This window comes from Amia ocellicauda, chromosome 14, assembly GCF_036373705.1.
Source record: "Amia ocellicauda isolate fAmiCal2 chromosome 14, fAmiCal2.hap1, whole genome shotgun sequence".
NCBI lineage: Eukaryota > Metazoa > Chordata > Actinopteri > Amiiformes > Amiidae > Amia > Amia ocellicauda.
The window spans coordinates 20958748-20978513 of NC_089863.1; the positions used below are offsets into that span (position 1 = coordinate 20958748).

A 19766-nucleotide genomic window follows, 5' to 3' on the forward strand; every position below is an offset into this window, starting at 1 on the left:
TTAAGTAATTGAGAGCTTGGTTAGAACAAAAACCTGCAGGGTAGGGGCTCCTCCAGGACTAGGGTTGAGAACCATTGCATTAGACTGGGTAAGACTGATTGCAAATAGAGAATTTTTGTTTAGGTTCTCTACCGGTTAAACTGTATCAAAGTGAATTTGGTTGTGTGGAGTGTTTTTGGATCCCATGGCCTAATTAGAATGCTGGAAAGACACATTAATACTTCATACAAGGATATATACGCATTATTTTATTCTTGCCAGTGCAGGTTCCTAGTGTGTGTGACTGTACTGTAACACTAACTAAAATAGACAAAAGTGGAATCAAATTATCACAAAAATGACACTAACAAGCTATAAGTGAATAAAGATATAGAATGTTTTAACTTAAAAAATAAATGAGCACAATTTGAAAATTAACAACAATATTAATTCTTTAGCATATAAATATCCTAATGCAAATGTAAAAATACATGTTTAAAAAGCATGCATTTGTTAGCACTGGAGGGATAAGGGCTTTATGCAGCCATCTTGAGGAAGCAGGTGGTAAGTGCAATTTTAGTAGTATTGAAAATCACCAATCCAGCACACATAGATTATCCATATATATCTTAATAATTTGTTTATTTATTATATACACAGTTTTTTTAATGATCAGCCCCGCTCACTACTACAGTGAAAGTGCATGGCAAGAGATGCATAGAAACCACAGTAAGATATTAAAAATAGCAAGTAAAGACCATAAACCACAAACAATAGGCCTCTCTCTGTCTGTGTCTATCTGTTTGTGAATTTTTGTGTTGTATCCCAGGGTTTCCCTCAGTCCTTCTGGGTCTTCCTTAGTTTACTCTTCAGTTCTGCTATGTTGAGAGGGGGAAGAGCTTCAGATCTGCAAAGGAGAAGGAAGTCAGTAGGTAGTGAAAGTCCCAAGAAGAAACTGGCAAATACCACACACAGCCAACCTACACATGGGCTGATCGATAAAGTAAAGGACTAACACTGACAGTAATCAAAAGGAATTTAATGAGAGGATTTGTTACCCAGCTTTCCCATGAGGAGACCATTTTGGCTTCACTTCTGATTCCGGTGCAGCTCTTAAATGCGTCCCCCAGTCAGCAGTGCCCCTTGCCATGGGTTCCTCCTCTCCTGACTGTACAGGAAAGACACACACAGATACAACAATGTTAAAATGTTTCATTTATTTAAAAACATTGTACACTCACAGTCAGTGTATCAATCGAGTGAGGTCATCTAGTGAGTCAAGTCTGTGAGTGTCAGTCAGTCAATGTGTACCAGTGAAGCGGGGGTGATATCAGTCAGCGTCAATGAGTGAGTCAGTGAGTCAGTCAGCCAGTGACATAATGAGTGAGTCAGTCAACGTTTTGTGATACTAACCTGCTCCTGTGTTGTGTTCTGCGTCTCTCCACACTCCTCTCGCAATCCTCTGTTTGTCTTTCTCAGCACAGGCAGCCCAGTTCCCAAGCCTGGAGCCAAGCAAAACAACAGGAACAATAACACATGGTGAGAAATGTCAGTCTTTATATCTTTACAAAACAAACTGTCTGTCTCTATGTTTGTCTTTCATTAGTAAAGTCTGAGTTACTTGGCAGTTTGATGCCCAAGGTCCCGATGCCCCCTGGGGGAGCCCATTTGGGTTTAATTTCCTCTTTAGTTGCGTCCTCTAACTGTGGTCCCTCAGCTGCACTGTTCCCTGAGGTTGGTTCCACAACCCCTGCCTGTACAGAAGAGAAAAACAGAGGAATTAATGTGTTAGTATTAGCCATGACACTATGTCAAACAATCATTCTGTTGGTGTCTATCAATCAATCTGTCAATCAGCCACTCAGCAGGGCTGATGACTTTTAATCTAGGTTTTGTTGTTTTCTACAGAAGTTCCACTGTTAGTGCTTTTAGTTGGTTCCATGAATATAATGCAAAACCGCACTTATCAAAACATACTTTACCTTGAAAAATCATGTAAAATGCACTATAGTGTTAAAGAGCAGCAGTTCCAATCATTCATGCACCTCATCTTGTATATTTTGAATGGACAAAATAGTCGAGCCGTTTACGATTGCAGGGAATGTCTGTACTAACCTTGTTCTGTGTTGTTCTCTCAGTTTCTCCTCTCTCCTCTCTCAGACCTCCTCTTTCTGTCTTTCTCAGGACAGGGAACTCACTGCCCAAAACTGCAGAAAATGTCACAACCAACCTCTTCATCTATCTGTTTGACTGTTATGTCTCTCACTCATCAAAGTTATTATTATTATTATTATTATTATTATTATTATTATTATTATTATTATTATTATTATTATTATTATTAATATTATTACTCATATTATTTATTTCTTAGCAGATGCACTTGCCAGAGTGCAATAATACAGTGCAATTCAAGGCGTAATACATTTTACAAATTCACAATTTACACAAGTGTATAGGAGATACAGTAACCAATACATAAGGTCTTACATCCTAGAATGTAAAAGCTGATCAGTGCAGACAAGATAAGTCAAAATTAAGAGCTAAGGGAAGGGAGCATAGTGGAAATCAAAATAAACAATACAAGTACAAGTAATGCAAAGGCAAGAGTATGACAAAATGTTGTATAATTGCTATCCTACAGGAGAATACATTATAAGTAGAGTCTGAAAAGATGCGTCTTGAGTAATCGCCAGAGTTACCTGGCAATCTGACACCAATGCGTCCTGGGAGAGCCCATTTTGGCTTAACTTCTTCAGCTTCCATCTGTACAGAAAAGAAAAACAAAACAGATTAATTGATTCATTTAAGTATTGTTATTTCTCAGTGTCATTGTCCAGAAATGCACCGTCACTCCATTAGTCACTATGACTGTGTGTCACATATTGTATCAGCCTTTGGTGTCAGATGCTCTGTGGTTCAGACAGTCAGTAAATCACTTAGTGTGCCAGTCAATAGATCAGTTTATATATCATATATACTGAGTTTATATACTGAATATAAATATAAATGTTGAAATAAGCTGAAATGAAAGATCCCAGACATTTTCAATATGCACAAAAAGGTTATTTGTTTACATCCCTGTTAGTGAGCATTTCTCCTTTGCCAAGATAATCCATCCATCAGACAGTGCGGCATATCAAGAGGCTGATTAAATAGCATGATTATGACACAGGTGCACCTTGTGCTGGGGACAATAAAAGCCACTCTAAAATGTGCAGTTTTGTCACAACACAATGCCACAGAGTGCGATAATCATGCTGACTGCAGGAATGTCCACCAGAGCTGCTGCCAGAGAATTGTATGTTCATTTCTCTATAATAAGACGCCTCGTTTTAGAGACTTTGGCAGTACATCTGGCCTCACAACCGCAGACCAGGTGTTATCACACCAGCCCAGGACTCCACTTCTGGCTTCTTCACCTGTAGGATTGTCTGATAGCTGGACAGCTGATGAAAATTTTGGATTTGCATGATTGGAAACTTTTGTTTTGTCAGCTGCTAATCACATGCTCCCTCAAAACCTGAGACTTAAAATCCATAGATTAGGGCCTAATGAATTGATTTCAATTGACTAATTTCCTTATTTGAACTGTAACTCAGTAAAATCTTTGCAAATGTTGCATGTTGTGTTTATATTTGTGTTCAGTGTATTCAGTGAATATTAACCTGATCCTTTGATCTGTTATTGTTCTCCGGGCTCTCCTTCCCCATTCCTCCTCTGTCTGTCTTTCTCAACACAGGCAGCCCAGCTCCCAAACCTACATACACGCCAAAGACAACAAAACAAAAATAATGTCACAAAATGTCACAGCCTGGCTCTTTCTGTACATGACTGTCTATACCCACAAAAGTTACCTGGCAGTTTGAAGCCCATCGCTGCCACACCCCCTGGGGGAGCCCATTTTGTCTTCACTTCCTCTTTTGGTGCGTCCTCAGCACTGCCCTCTGTTGTCTGTAAATAAAGAGCCAGACAAATGCATGTAGTTATATTGCTAACTGTTTGCAGACAGTTCATGTTTCAATCCATCAGAGCCAGGTCTGTGCATCTGTATGTGAAAGGGAGTGAGTTTAGTCACTCGGAAAGTATTAGATATAGAGTAAGCTAGTCATATACTTGTTCATTACAAATAGTGTATAATAGTGTGTCAGACAGTTTTTTGTGTTGAGTACGAACCTTTGTTGTGTCCTGCGTTTCTCCCGTCTCCTCGCCAGTCTTTCTGAGCACAGGTAGCCCACTTGCCAAGCCTGCACCAATGACAATACAACACCAACAGAAACCTCGTTAACCATTGGTCACCTTTTGGCACTGGAGACCCTGAAACCAGGAGGGTTTGAATTTCACCCATCAATTGTCATTTTATAAAGAATGAAAGCTGAGCAGTAATTTGTTAAACGCAGTATTTCTGAGATGATTGGAAGAAATTGCCCTTTCACCCTCAAGAATCAAAAGAAACGCATGACTTGCTTGATCGATAAATAACTAAAATGTGTTTTAGTTACTGTGATTCACTGCTTACAATGGGGCAATACCTGGCAGTCTGATTCCTATGGAGCTTTTTGGGGAGATGGAGACGGGCAGGCTGGGCTTGTTGAGCAGGTTTCGGGGGTCAAGGGGGCGGCGGGCCTGCTGGTTCCTCACGGCGATCCGAGACTTCTGGATGCTGAAGTCTAGAACTGGAGTCCTCACCTGAATGAGACCAAACAAAAGCCCCACAGACACAAAACATGCAAGCTATCAGTATAAATCTCCAGCCTGAACATCATGCTAAATTTAATCAACAAGCATGACAGTGATGTGTGTATAGTATAGTATAGTATAGTATAGTATATCCTAAATATACATAGATGTGGGATTCTCTAAAATGATGAATGAAGTTTGTGAAATTATGTGTGACATTCCTCTCTCTAAGGGTTTCCATATGAGTGCTGAGAATTGGACAGTAAGACATTGGACTGACCTGCAAGTCTGCAAGACCTGCTGGGAGACGGGGGGAGTAGGGACTGTCACACTCAACTGTGTCTTGGGGCTGCTCGGAGGATTCTTCTTCTTCTTCTTCTATTTCCTCTTCTATTTCCTCTCCTACGAATCCTTTTATTTCTCCCTTTATTTGTTCTCCACAATCTAAAGATTCTCCTTCTTCTGCCTCTGCTCCTGTCACTTCTCGCTCTCCTTCTAGGTTGGTGTCTTCTACTTTGCTTTCTACGGCCCCTCTTTTTGCCTCTAGTTCCTCTTTTTCATCTTCTCTCACTTCTGGAGATATCAAAGAGGTGTCTTCTTCTTTTTCATCTTCTTTCTCTACTTCCCTTTCCCCCACAACTTCTCCTCCTTGTCCTTCTACTTCTCCTCCTAATTGTCTCTCTCCTGTGGTGGCTTCTTGTACTACCGCTATTTCTCTTTCCTCTTCTTTTTCTTCCATCATTCTATCCATTTTGCCCCTTTCTTCTACTGCTGGTCGTATTATTCCTATTCTTGCATTTATTTCTATTAGTTCCCCTCCTCCTCCTCCATCTTCTTCCTCTCCTTTTTCAGATTCATTTTGTTCTAAAATGTTTCCTTCTTCTGTACCCACCACTTCTTTGCTTATCATTTCCCCCATTCCTATCTCTGTTTTGTTCCCTTGTACTTGTTCAACTTCTTCAGTTGCTCTTTCTCTGTCAACAGCTGCTTCACTCATCAAACCTTCTTGCTTCACCACTGGCTCCAGGGAAGATGGGGTGGCAAGGGAAGGAAGTTCAGGTTTAACTTCCAGGGATATAACATTGTCAGTCATTGATTCATGTTCTACATCATCCAGATCTTGTCCTTGGACTGTAGCTTGTACACAAATGGCATCTTCTCCTGAAGGAGCTGTTATCCAATCCTGAATTTCATCTTTGGTACTATACTCAGCTTCTGAGATCAATGGGTCTTGTTCATCTTCAGAAACAATAGTCCCAGTTCTTGACAGAGGTTCAACCATGTCTACATTTTGTTTGTGGTCTGCTGTTTCTGTTCTAGTGGTGTATCCTCCTGACATGCCTGCTAGTAGGTCCAGACACTCAGTAGTAAAGGACTCAGCCCCTCCAGACATCAGTTCATATCCTTCATCCCCTAGACTGACTGTCAGTGTGTTATACTCTCCATTTAAGTCATCTTTGGAATCAGGCTCAAGGACTGGGGTCAATTGTTCCTGGTCATTTTCACAGATAAGATTGTCTGTCACTGATTTCGATTCGACAATGTCCACAACATCTCCATGTTCTGAAATTTCATTGCTGCTGAAGTGCTGCTGTTCATCTGAAGCCCCTTCTACCATATCTGATATGTCATAATTGTAATCCAAATCAAGTCCTGTGGGCACATTGTCTTGTTCTTGTTCAGATACTGACTGTGCAGCATCCAGAGCTTCTCTGTGGTCTGTGGTTTCAGTTAAAATGATATGGTCTTCTGAAGTGTCAATTCCCCCTTCCTGAAGTTCATCTCTGCTTTTACTCTCAATTCCTATGATAGAAAATTCTTGCTCCTGTTCAGATCCCAGACCGATGGTAACTATGTTGGATTCTATTCTGTCCATAATGTGTATTTGGTCTGCAGGTATTTTTTCTGGAGGAACTGGAAATAGATTGTTTGGTTCATCTTTGGTATCAGGCTCAAGAGCGGTGAATTCAAGCCCCATGGTTACTTCTCCATGCTCTTCTTTAGGCTGTGATTCCACAGTGTCCAGGGTTGGTGTGAAATCAGTCTCAGCCTGTAGCTCATCATCACTCATTGTAGTCAACTGTGCTTGTTCTTCTTCTGATACTATTATGTCTGCTAAAGTGACAGATTGCATAGGGGGTGGAATCCACATTTGGTCTGTAGTTTTATTTCTAATGTTGCCTTCTTCTTGAGGAATTTCATGAAGTTCACCAACTCCTGTGGTCTGCTGGTTTCGATTTTCCACAGACATAAGGCGAATTGGTACTGAGGTGTATTCAATATTTGATTCATCTTTGGTGTCAGACAAAGGGGCTGTTGTCAGTTGTTCTTGATTGTGTCCAGATGCTAGACTGATTGTCACGGTTTGTGATTCTACAGCTACTGTTGTGCTAGGGACATCTCCTGCTGGTAAATAAGTCCTTACAAGTTCATCTTTGGTATGAGTTTCCAATCCTGTGATCAACTGTTCTTGTTCCTGTTCAGATACTGCACTGAATGTTATAATCCTGGATTCTGTTATGTTGCTTAGGTCTGTAATTTCAGTACTAGTGATATCTTGTGCTACAGGAGCTTCTAAGAAATCCCTAATTTCAGCTCTGGCTTCAAGATCAGCTCCTGTGTTTAATTGGTCATATTCCTGTACAGGTCCTAGTCTGTCTGACTCGGCTTCAGATTCTATAGTGTCCAAAGTTGATGGCAACATGACATCAGCCTGTAACTGTGACATCAACTTTGTTTCTTCATCTTTAACATCAAGATCAAGTGCAGTGTTAAATTCCTCTTCTGAAGCTATTTTGGATGGTACTGCAACATATGGCACACTGTCTGGAGTGTGTCTTTCCTCTGTAGTTTCAGTACTGGTTACATTTTCTTCATTAGGAGCTAATAATACATCCATAAGTTTATCTTTGGTATCAAACTCACTTCCTAAGGTGAATTGGTCTTGTCCCTCTTCAGACTCTATACTATCGGTTTTAGATGTAAGTTTTACAAGTTTTACAGTGTCTTGAGTTGGTCTTTGGTCTGTAATTTCAGTACTAGGAAAGTGTTCTTCTGCTAATGAAGCTGGTGCCAGATTCCGAAATTCATCTGTGCTATCAGAATTAAGCCGCTTGGTTATCAGTTCGTGTTCTTCTTCATATTCTATACTGATATTCGACTCAAGATCTTTAGCCAGCTGAGTTTGTTCATCTTTATGAACTGTTTGTGTTACTGTTTTTGGTTCTACAAAGTGTTTAATGTCTCTGGTTTCAGATCCGCTGCTGTCTTCTTCTGAGTCACTTGCTACCACATCCAGAAGTTCATCTTTGAGATCAAATTCAAGCCTTGACATCACTGAATCTTGTTCCTGTTTGGACAGCACACCAGCCAGTACTGTTTCAGATTGTACTGTGTCCAGAGTTTCTTTGTGGTCTATAGTTTCAGTGCTAGTGATTTCTTCTCCCGAATCTGTCTTCCTTTCTGAGGTTTCCTGGTCTGATTCAATAACCACTCCATCTCCTGTTAGTTCTTTGTGTTCTTTTTTGGTAGTAATGTCCTGTATGGATTTTGCTGTGAAGGTCATGTCTGCTTCTTTACTATCAGACTTGGTCTCTGTGGTCCACTGGTACTGTACCAGTAGCTCCCTTGCTTCGTTGGACTCTACATGTGCTACATTTAGTTTATGAATGACTTGTCCTCCTCCTTCTATTTCTTCATATTCTTCTTTTACCTCTTCATCAGCATATTTCATTTCAGTCTCTGTGTTCGTCTGGTTCTGTTCCTGTTGAGACTCATCATGTGGTACTGACTCTACATGCTGTGTAGTTGGTGTGTGAGTTGGTTCTCCTCCTTCGGAATGGTCCACAGTTTTTTCCAAAGTGACTTCTTCAGTGTCCTGTTCAACTCCTGTGGTTGACTGGTCCTGTTCCTCCTTAGATTCAAGACAGTATGTCTCACTTTCATTTTTCATACACAATACAGTCACACTTTCAGTGACTTCTACTGATATTGGCCCTTCTTTATGTGTCTCTAGCTTATCTTTAGCATCAGACTCAGACTCCATGTCCAACTGCTCCTGTTTTTCTTGAAATCCTAGAGAGACTGTCCCTATGTCATACTTTCGTAGGTTTACAGCTTCAAGGTTTGGGAATTCTCCACCTTTTTCATCCTGTCCCTCATCTGTAGAGTGGCATGAAGTCTGTGGCAAAGTATCTTCATCTAAACCTGATGTAACTGATATGTTGTCCTCCTCTTCATAATCTGAATCTAACTGCATGGCCAATTGGTGCTGGTCCTCTTTAAATCCCAGACTGTATGTCTTGGATTCATTTTGTACAAGGTCTTCAGTCTCACTATTAGTGATATCTGCTGCTGTTGTAAGTTCCTCTGGTACCTTCAGCTCATCTTTCACAACATGATCTGTCTCTGTGTCCTGCTCCTCTTGAGACTGCAGATCCCTTGTTACTGCTCTGGGTCCTACATGCTGTACAGATAGATTGTGAGTGACTTCTTCTTTTTCTTCATCTTCATCTTCTTCTTGAATATCCTTATTGTCTGTGCTTAGCTGGTCCTGCTCATTCCCTGCAGTGGGTACCATTACTTTAGAGTCTCTGGGCTCTGAAGCTTCCTCACTGGTTACACCTTCTGTGAAGTGAGTGAGTCCAAGAGCTGCTTTACCTAACACATGGGTTACTGATTGTGTCAAACATTTTGCATTAACACTGGAATCTGTCTCTGTAGTCAACTGGTGGTGTTCCTCCTGAGATCTCAGAGTGTGGATGCTGGCTTCAAATTCCACTTGGTCTCCAATCACCCTGTTAGACTCAAATGCTGCTGTCTGCTCTTTCTCCAGTATCTCCAGCCCGTCGTTTGCTTCAGACATGTTCACTAAGTCCAGCTGCTCCTGTTCCTCTTCCTGGCAAGTGACATTTTCAACCTCTTGCCCATCTTCTATTTCTTCCTCTGTAAAGTGATGAGGAGTTTGTTTCAGACCAGCTTCAGCTAAACCCGGTGTGAAGGATACCTCAATTTCCTCTTTAATGATAGTCTCATCTGCGGAGGTCAGCTGGTCCTGTTTTTCATCAGATAGTAAGATTCCCGCTGGTATCAATTCTTCATCGTTTTTTGCAGAGTGACTGAGGAGGTCTATGTCTCTCTCTTCTCTTTCTTTCTCTTCAACTTTGGAGCCAGGCAAAGGACTGGGTGTGAAAATAATGGTTGTTTCCCCAGGTGCTTTAATGCGTGTTGCACTGGCTGTAGACTCCAGAGACTCCTCTGTCTTCTCTGCACTGAAGCTATGCACTCTGTTCTTCTCAGTAGGAGACAACGGAGTGGTTTCCGTGCTGGCTGTGTGTGACTGACTGGCTGTATGCTCAACAGTTTCCTCCATGGGGTCTCTCTTCTGTTGAGGCTCTGCTGTAATGAGACAGCTGTGCTTCTCATTTGCCTTGTTGTCTGAACTGGGCAATTTACTAAGTCTTCTCCAACTTGTAGACTCCACATTTCCCTCTGGAGACTCCCTCTTTTCCACAGCCTGTGCTGCAAAGACATAGTTTTTACTCTCCCCTTCATCGGCACACACACCCTCTGAAACTCTGTGGACTCTAAATTCCAAGGCAGTATTGTCCTCTTCCAAACTCAGATCTTCAGCATCCCACCTAGCTTCATGACAACGACTTATAGCAATTGTCTCCAAGATTTCACCTCCTTCCCACTTATTGCCAGGGTGACTTCCATTGTCTTCTATTCCATCTCCTTGGTGTCCCCTTGAAGTCTTTATCCCCTGATGGGTTTCAAAGCTGAAGGCATCTTCAAGGTTTTTCCTCTCAGTGTTGGTTGCTGCGGAGAGTAGGAGAGCATCAGCAAACTCTGGCCACTCTGGTTCTCCCTCAGCTTGACCATTATCAAAGGCCTCAGACATCTTTTCAGAGGCTGGGTCACTTCCTGTGTCCTCTGAGGTCTGAGGGACATCTTCATCACTCTGTATTGCAGGTTCTGTCTTAAAGATTCGCCCAATAGTGTCTACCACATAGCCCTGAGACAGACAGACAAAGCATTAGGTCAGTGTATTAACAGTGTTACATAGATTGATGTACACACATATATACAGACAGGTGACAAATTCAAGGAAAAAACAACATTGAGGTGTTGGGCACCACGAGCCGCCAGAACAGCTTCAATGCCAGTGGCACAGATTGTACAAGTCTCTGGACTCTACTGGAGGGATGGAACACCATTCTTCCAAAAGATATTCCCTCATTTGGGGTTTTGATGATGGTGGTGGAGAGCACTGTCTAACACGTCGGTCCAGAATCTCCCATTCAATTGGGTTGAGATCTGGTGACTGCGAAGGTCATAGCATATGATTCACACCATTCAGTGAGCCCTCGTGCCCTGTGGGGGAATTGTCATCCTGGAAGAGACCACTCCCATCAGGACAGAAATGTGTCACCATAGGATAAAGGTGATCACTCAGAATAACTTTGTCATGATTTGCAGTGACCCTTCCCTTTTAGGGGACAAGTGGACCCAAACCATGCCAGGAAAATGCTCCCCACAGCATAACAGAGCCTCCGGACCCCCTCATTGTAGGGGTCCAGCAGTCAGACCTGTCCCGTTCTCTTGGTGTCCCAATTGCCCACTTGTCCCGAACACGAGCCAGTTGAGCGTCTGTGTGACTGAAGCTCCTGCCATTCGAACCCCAATAATAACCCCTCTTTCAAAGTCACTTAGATCCTTTCCTCTTGCCATCTTGAGGTATGCCACAAAATTCTCCCAAATAAACAAACAAACAAAGCTTACTAGCAAATAAATACATGCAATAATATACAAGAAACAAATGCATATAAACAAATATATTATTATTATTATTTGTATTATTATTATTATTATTATTATTATTATTATTATTATTATTATAAACTTGTAAAATATATTTTTCAGACAGTTCAAATTATTACATGTCAGACGAATAGTTTTCTGATATCTATTCAAGATACTTGACATATTTAGCTGTTAGAAATCGGTAATATCACTCCCCGTCAGTAGATGGCAGAGTCTTACACTCCTTTAAAAAAACTGTTAAAATATGCATAAAAGCTAAACTTTGTAATGGTACTTTGCATTTACATGCATTTCATTTGGTCTTGTGTTTACTTTGCTAAAAGGTTAAAATTACGTATTTTGGAAACTTAAATAATACACCGTCTTTCTGTTTTGAGTGTTTTTTGCTGTTGTTAATTTGTGACAGTTTTGTGACTTTCAAACAAAACATCATGACATGGAAACAAACTGCATTAAAAGCTGTATCTATAAACATGTGTATATCTTTAAACAGAAATTATCCAAAGAAATGAAAGTTTCAGTGTCTTGGCTTATTTTTTAACAGTAATCTGGCAAAGGGTCTTATTGTAAAAAAAAAAAATGCATTAGAAATGGCAGTATTGTGAATTTTGTTTTTGCTTGTGATAGAGAAGTTATATCTTCCATATTGATTAATCATTTCAATTGTTCCCCTTGATTGTGTCCCAAAGCTTGCCCTCCCCCTCCATCCATTAAATCTGCTACTGAAACAAATAAACAGATGATTTACATACAGATTGAACCTTGTCATGTAATCAGATACTGTATATAGCCACACAGGCACACATAGAGAAACACTAACTCCAGCAGGGTTAGATTTTCACCACCTAAACCTTATTATTTATAACATCATTACCCCTGTGTAGCCCCAGAGATAAAGGCGTAAAAACAGAGAACAACTACTACTACTACTACTACTACTACTACTAATAATAATAATAATAATAATAATAGCTAAAAGTGATAACAATGATAACCGAGTAATAGTAGCCCTACATCCTTCTTTCAGGTTATTATAGGACGATATCAGTATCTGGTAAACAAGATAAAGTGCTTGTTCCGCATCCGTCACATCTACACAGATCATCGTTGTGTTGGAGAAGAGGAAGTGACAATCAGGAAGTGGCTTCGATCAAAGCACACTAAAATGTGCAATAAGAGCCTTTAACTCTTTGACAGCCAAACACATATCCCTGCAAGACACATGTCAATTATTTTTCAAAATGATTTAATACACTGCTCGGGGACAGGTACATGCCTATAATTAAAAAGTTATTATAGTTCAAAACAATACTAGTTAGTGTCTGATTGCTGTAGAAGAGTGCTGTTTCACTCTCTAAGACCTTCGGTTCCCTTATCATATACAGTGAGGCAACAGGCTGTTGGCTAAGAGCTGTCAGACCCCAGGACTGTGGTTATTCTAGCACAACACCCAGGAGTGTCTAATTGGTCACAGTTTTCATGTAAAAGTCTTTAGGCCCAATAACCCAAACACATCCAAGATATGCACAATCATTCAAAATAAACGAAACACATCAGAACTGTTTGAATCTTTGTTCCAGGATTAATCAGTAATTAATATATATCAATGAACAACTTGTTTTGAATAGTGCCACTATAGTAGACACTACATCCAGTGATGACATACATCAAGCTCTGTGTTGAAGTGTTAGAAATTCACATATTCTTCCCCATTCTCATTTTGCATTATTGTGAATGAACTTTGGGTCTCAGTTATCCCTCTCTTCCACCTCTGGCCATGTGGAATTATTCCATTAGAGGAGAGGCCACAGCTGACAGGTTAAAACCCTCACATTAGAAAACAATTCTGTGCCATCATCCAATCAGTGTCTAATAGCAATCTGGGACCCTTTCAGATCTGCCAAGCTAGGGACTTCCGTATCGTTTCTGTGTGTCCGTCAGTTCTGTGTATCAGTTCTCTTCTGCTGCTTTTATTATTTTCCTGTAGCCAAAAAATCTAGCTCACCACCACAAACACCACTATATATATATATCATCAGCCTATATTGACCCACTGCTGGATAAAAGCCTCCACAAGATGATTCCACTTGCTTAAATATAAATAAATACAACAACAGAACAACTTCAAGGTCAATCTTTTTTTAAAGAAAAATCAACAACAAATGTATTGTTTTCTAATACCTGCAGCACCCTCTCAATGAAGGCTCTACCATGGTGAAGATGACGTTAGCATGTCAGGATATATAATTCCAGTCAACATTGGCCTCTATTGCTTAATTTGTGTATGCAACACAGTTGGGCAAGAGATGCATCTTTTTAAACTTATCTTTCCTCATACACTGTATAATGGTGTGAAGGGGAAAAACAAAAAAGCAATTGTCAATCATTGTTTTAAATGTGATGTCACTGAGAGTGAAATCTTTGCCTCTCATAAGAAAACATATTTTTCATTCGGAGTAAAACATGAAGAACTATTAAAACATGCTTGTATCACGTGGACAATTTAAACAATGCAGAATTCTGGTCCCATTGTTTGAAATAGTGGCATATTACAAGAAAACAAGTAAAATCACAAAGTATCCAACACAGCACATGTATTAAAATAATTATAGAAATTGTATAGTTCTTTGTGGCTGTTCTTTAATCCAAACACAAATAAGAATTGAGGACTTGCCTCTACCCTATTTGTAAATGAACTGGTCAGCCGGGTAAAATGGGTCCTAACCTGCCATGTAATTAATTCACCATTCACTCAAAATACAATTGTCCTGTTATGCCTGCATGCCACTTTCTGACGACGTGCAGCTCTCTGATGTTAGCCTGTACTCACCAGTACTGCCCAGAAGGTCTGTCCCACACGAGACAGGGGGCTGGGTGGGGGGTCCATCGTGAGGAGACAGGAGCGTCTTCTGATCCAAAAAAGCTCAGAGCAGTGCAGGGCTGGAGCATCCAAACCCAGCACTGCTACACCCGCTGCAGTTTAGTGCACTAGAGTGAAAATACAAACTCACTCACAGAGTTCAGTGCACAAGAGCACTGCCACCCATATTGTTCTTCCTGGTGCATCTATTATCTAAGTTATCTATCTGCACATCTATATACAGCATCTATCTATCTAGCTAGCTATATCCACATTGTGCTATTTAGCTCTAGTATGTTTGCATGTGTCAATCTTGCAGTCTAATCTGTCTTTCTGTCTCTCTATCCTTATTATTAAGCACACAAGTAGGTTACATTTGAAAAACTACAGCAACAAAACAAGAACAACAGCAAAAGCATGAATAATAATATAATTATATCACAGAATCAGCATTTAAAAATCATTTAAATAATTCGCTCTCAGACCCTTTCTATCCACTTTTGAAACGGCGTTATTAGCAGTAATTTCATTTCAGCGAAAGAGGTGTGACAGTCGTGGTGGGAGGGGAAGTGATCTGTCCAGTTAAGAGCCAGCGGAAGTAGTGGTTTGGACAATTGTTGTCAACTTTACCAAAGGGTTTTGTAAACTGCACTGTCATTCAATTTACAACAACTAAATAATAATAATAATAATATTAATATTCAAGTCAATAATAATATCAGCCACAATGCTGAGTGCATGCAATCACAACAACAACAACAACAATAATAATAATAATCTTAAATTATAATGTTAATTTTCACTTGCATTCTTTCTTAATTTGTCTTTCAATTGCATTAGCGAAGCAAATTAAAATAAAATCAAGAAAGTGTGCGTGCTGTCGTAACGCAGCATGACTTTAAAGCAGTTCAAAGATAACCTCAGCCTGCTGTCAGCAATGAACACAGGATATTACACTTGCACCAAAATACCACGCACTGTAGAGCTCACTGCGCCAGGACTAACCCAGCTCACTGAAATGTGACAGCGCTCAGTCCAGTCCAATAATACATTACACAACAACCAGTCCAGTGCAGCCTCCCCACAGTCCCAGTCCAGTGCAGCCTCCCCACAGTCCCAGTCCAGTGCAGCCTCCCCACAGTCCCAGTCCAGTGCAGCCTCCCCACAGTCCCAGTCCAGTGCAGCCTCCCCACAGTCCCAGTCCAGTGCAGTGCCTCCAGAGTCGCAGCCTGCTCTGCCACTGTCAATGGAGGTTAGATTATAATCTCAGTTAATATATAATCAAGATCAAACAAGCGTCAGACAGCTCTAGTGCAGCCCGGACTGGAGTAGCTACTGGTCTATCAATTATAACAGTATGGGAATTACAAAGCATGTGTTTTTCAGACATGTTTATTCATATGGTCAATGGCCTGTGCTCATGTATTCGTTTAGTCAGTTAGGGTACGCTAATTGAAAATGCGCACTTCTGATCATTTGCAATCTTCCCTTTTTAGTGGTCGTAGCTGAACGAGGAAGTTGCATTTCCTAACACGCGCTTGGAAAGAAAAAAAATAGCCTTAAAGAGGCAGGGACACTATGAGTAATGTTGAATAGATCCCACGTATTTGTGTTTAAAGCATCTGCACCAGATATATCCCTTAGAGGTGAACAGTTTGAAGATGCACACATGCACACAGATGCACCCTTATGAAAACTTGTCAACAGCTTTTAAAGATATATGTATACTTCAGGTTACCCATTTACAGCCTGTGAACTATTAATAACAAGATATGTGTTTAGGAGTTAGCCAAGTCACACACAGGACAGGTGAGAGAGAGAGAGAGAGAGAGAGAGAGAGAGAGAGAGAGAGAGAGAGAGAGAGAGAGAGAGCTTTGTTGTGTTTCTACATTCAGAAAATCTTAGCATTCCTGATCTTCTTTTTAGATTTGCCTTAATTGAAGTAAATCTTATTCCTAGTTTGCCTTAATTGTAGTTATTTCAGTCCAGCTGATGTGTTGATTAGACTAGATTGAAGGAAAGGTGACCTAATTTAGGATTCTGGAGGTGGAGTCGGTGAGTCAGTGAGGTGTCAATTGGTGGCCAGAAGCTGAACGCAAAGGTATTTAAGCTGCTACAGAGAAAGAGCTGTGCTGTGTCTCGGTAACAAAAAAAGAACATCAAACAGTTGAATTAGGGGACAAAAACCAAGAGACAGTGTAACAACTTACTAAACTAGTAGACGGGCTGCTGGCCAAAGCTGGAGGGAATCCACTGGTCATGGTCCACATTGGAACCAATGACATTGGAAAAGGAAGGGCAGAGGTTTTGCAAGATAAATTTAAAGAGTTAGGAAAGAAACTAAAGAGCAGAACCTCCACAGTAGTTTTCTCTGAAACACTTCTGGTACCACATGCATGGCCAGGGAGACAGGCAGAGATTAGAAAGTTTAACAAGTGGTTGAAATCTTGGTGTGAGGATGAGGGTTTCAGATTTATGGAGCATTGGTCTTTCTTCTGGGATAGATGGGACCTGTACAAACCTGATGGTCTACATCTAAACAGAAGGGGGGCTAATGCATTGGGAGTGCGTATGTGCAGTGAAATTGAGAATCATTTAAACTAGGGACCAGGGGGGCAGGGAGCTATGACAATGGGAGATGTTCCACTAAGGAAAGGAAACCAAGGGAAACTGCCAGTAGGAAAGTCCTGAAATGTTTGTACCTCAATGCCAAGGGTATAAGGAACAAGATGTTGGACCTAGAAGCCACAGTGCTGGTGGGTGACTATGATGTTGTAGGAGTGACAGAAACATGGCTTACAGAAAATGATGGGGATGAATACAAGTTGAAAGGATACACACAGTTTAGGAGAGACAAAAGGGTGGGGTAGCATTATATGTGAAAAATGACATTGAGGCAGAAGAACTTGTATTAGATCCCAGTAACGGAACAGAATCTTTGTAGGTGAAACTTTTGAACAAGAGATCTGGAGGATTAGCGGTAGGAGTGTGTTACAGGCCACCAAACTCAGATATTCAGAAAGATGCTGCATTGTACAGTGTAATCAGGACTGCACGTAGCAAGGATGTGGCTGTTATAATGGGGGATTTCAATTTCACAAACATAGACTGGGAAAGCCCAGTGGGGACTACAGAAGCAGAAATGGAAATGGTTGAGATGGTAAATGACTGCTTTCTAACTCAATTTGTCAGGGAACCAACCAGAGAGAGCGCATGTATTGACTTGATCTTTTCAAATGACCAAGATAGAGTCAGGGGGACAGTAGTTAGAGAACCAATGGCAAATTGTGTTCACAATATGGTTATCTTTGAGGCATTCTTTAAAAAAACAAGAACATATGAGGTATGAGGCGGCACTTAGAAGAGTTAGACTAGAGCACACTGGATACAGATTCAGTTGAAAATGGATGGGTATATTTTAAAAAAATTGTACCAAAACATAGCAAATGGAGGACAAACAACATTGGCCAAAATCAGCGGCGGAACTAACTCTAAACACAAAGGGGGCGGGGCACTCTTGTGGGCCCCACCCACCACGCCTCTATAAAGCCTACAACTGTGGGGTCTTCCAGGTAGTCCGCTGCAGAGATATAACATGTCTTTTTATATATATATATATATATAATGGGTTGCCAGTGTAACAGAGTTAAAAACACACTGTAAGCTCACTCCACAAAAATACACATCACTCTAAGCACAGCGTCTTAAAGCTACACTTTTCTTTTTTCCTCATTCCTTATGTTTCAGAGGCCTGATTTGTATTTTCTATCCAAAGTTTTACGTATCTAACGTAACGATAGCTAGCTGGCTAGTTACTAGAGTCTAAACCAGACACAGAGCTTGCCAACTGATAGGATAGGTTACACATCAATCAAATATTAAAACAGACCCGGTCATTATTTTATTGAAAAAACAAAGATGAACATTGAACTAAACAATCTGTTTTCAATTATTTCAGAATCATTTTTATGCTGTTTTGGTACAGTATGATGTAAAATACAGCAGCTCAGGTGCAAGTCCCAGGCAAAGGGGGTACCTCAAGGGGGTATAACGACAGACTCTCTACATTGCTGTATACAATACTTTATTAATAAGCAACAACAGCTCAGATCAGTGCCAGGATTTAATGAAATCATACAGTATAACTTATTATATATATATATATATACACACTCACCTAAAGGATTATTAGGAACACCTGTTCAATTTCTCATTAATGCAATTATCTAACCAACCAATCACATGGCAGTTGCTTCAGTGCATTTAGGGGTGTGGTCCTGGTCAAGACAATCTCCTGAACTCCAAACTGAATGTCTGAATGGGAAAGAAAGGTGATTTAAGCAATTTTGAGCGTGGCATGGTTGTTGGTGCCAGACGGGCCGGTCTGAGTATTTCACAATCTGCTCAGTTACTGGGATTTTCACGCACAACCATTTCTAGGGTTTACAAAGAATGGTGTGAAAAGGGAAAAACATCCAGTATGCGGCAGTCCTGTGGGCGAAAATGCCTTGTTGATGCTAGAGGTCAGAGGAGAATGGGCCGACTGATTCAAGCTGATAGAAGAGCAACTTTGACTGAAATAACCACTCGTTACAACCGAGGTATGCAGCAAAGCATTTGTGAAGCCACAACATGTACAACCTTGAGGCGGATGGGCTACAACAGCAGAAGACCCCACCGGGTACCACTCATCTCCACTACAAATAGGAAAAAGAGGCTACAATTTGCACAAGCTCACCAAAATTGGACAGTTGAAGACTGGAAAAATGTTGCCTGGTCTGATGAGTCACGAGTTCTGTTGAGACATTCAGATGGTAGAGTCAGAATTTGGCGTAAACAGAACGAGAACATGGATCCATCATGCCTTGTTACCACTGTGCAGGCTGGTGGTGGTGGTGTAATGGTGTGGGGGATGTTTTCTTGGCACACTTTAGGCCCCTTAGTGCCAATTGGGCATCGTTTAAATGCCACGGCCTACCTGAGCATTGTTTCTGACCATGTCCATCCCTTTATGACCACCATGTACCCATCCTCTGATGGCTACTTCCAGCAGGATAATGCACCATGTCACAAAGGTCGAATCATTTCAAATTGGTTTATTGAACATGACAATGAGTTCACTGTACTAAACTGGCCCCCACAGTCACCAGATCTCAACCCAATAGAGCATCTTTGGGATGTGGTGGAACGGGAGCTTCGTGCCCTGGATGTGCATCACACAAATCTCCATCAACTGCAAGATGCTATCCTATCAATATGGGCCAACATTTCTAAAGAATGCTTTCAGCACCTTGTTGAATCAATGCCACGTAGAATTAAGGCAGTTCTGAAGGCGAAAGGGGGTCAAACACAGTATTAGTATGGTGTTCCTAATAATCCTTTAGGTGAGTGTATGTACATGTCCTTTTTTTGTTTTTTTATT

At 40.8% G+C, this 19766-nt stretch overlaps 1 protein-coding gene across 1 annotated transcript; it reads right to left on the reverse strand.

Annotated features, from left to right (window-relative positions):
• Positions 1-593: 593 nt before the first annotated feature.
• LOC136767728 (uro-adherence factor A) lies at positions 594-14881 on the reverse strand. The gene is made up of 12 exons (XM_066721671.1): positions 14315-14881; positions 4940-10675; positions 4512-4668; positions 4156-4226; positions 3837-3933; positions 3648-3739; positions 2682-2745; positions 2095-2186; positions 1601-1733; positions 1393-1481; positions 1038-1147; positions 594-886 (listed from the first exon to the last, which is right to left on the reverse strand). The coding sequence occupies exons 1-12, from the start codon at positions 14369-14371 to the stop codon at positions 817-819; spliced, it is 6768 nt and encodes a 2255-aa protein (XP_066577768.1). The 5' UTR covers positions 14372-14881; the 3' UTR covers positions 594-816.
• Positions 14882-19766: the final 4885 nt, after the last annotated feature.

What these genes read in the sequence shown, in the direction of transcription:
- LOC136767728 (XM_066721671.1), bottom strand. Translation starts at nt 14,371, where the DNA reads ATGGACCCCCCACCCAGCCCCCTGTCTCGTGTGGGACAGACCTTCTGG. An exon ending in CATAGGAATCAGACTGCCAG is followed by an intron (nt 4,227 to 4,511) that starts GTATTGCCCCAT and finishes TCATTGGTGCAG; the next exon opens with GCTTGGCAAGTGGGCTACCT. An exon ending in CATTGGTGTCAGATTGCCAG is followed by an intron (nt 2,187 to 2,681) that starts GTAACTCTGGCG and finishes CATTTTCTGCAG; the next exon opens with TTTTGGGCAGTGAGTTCCCT.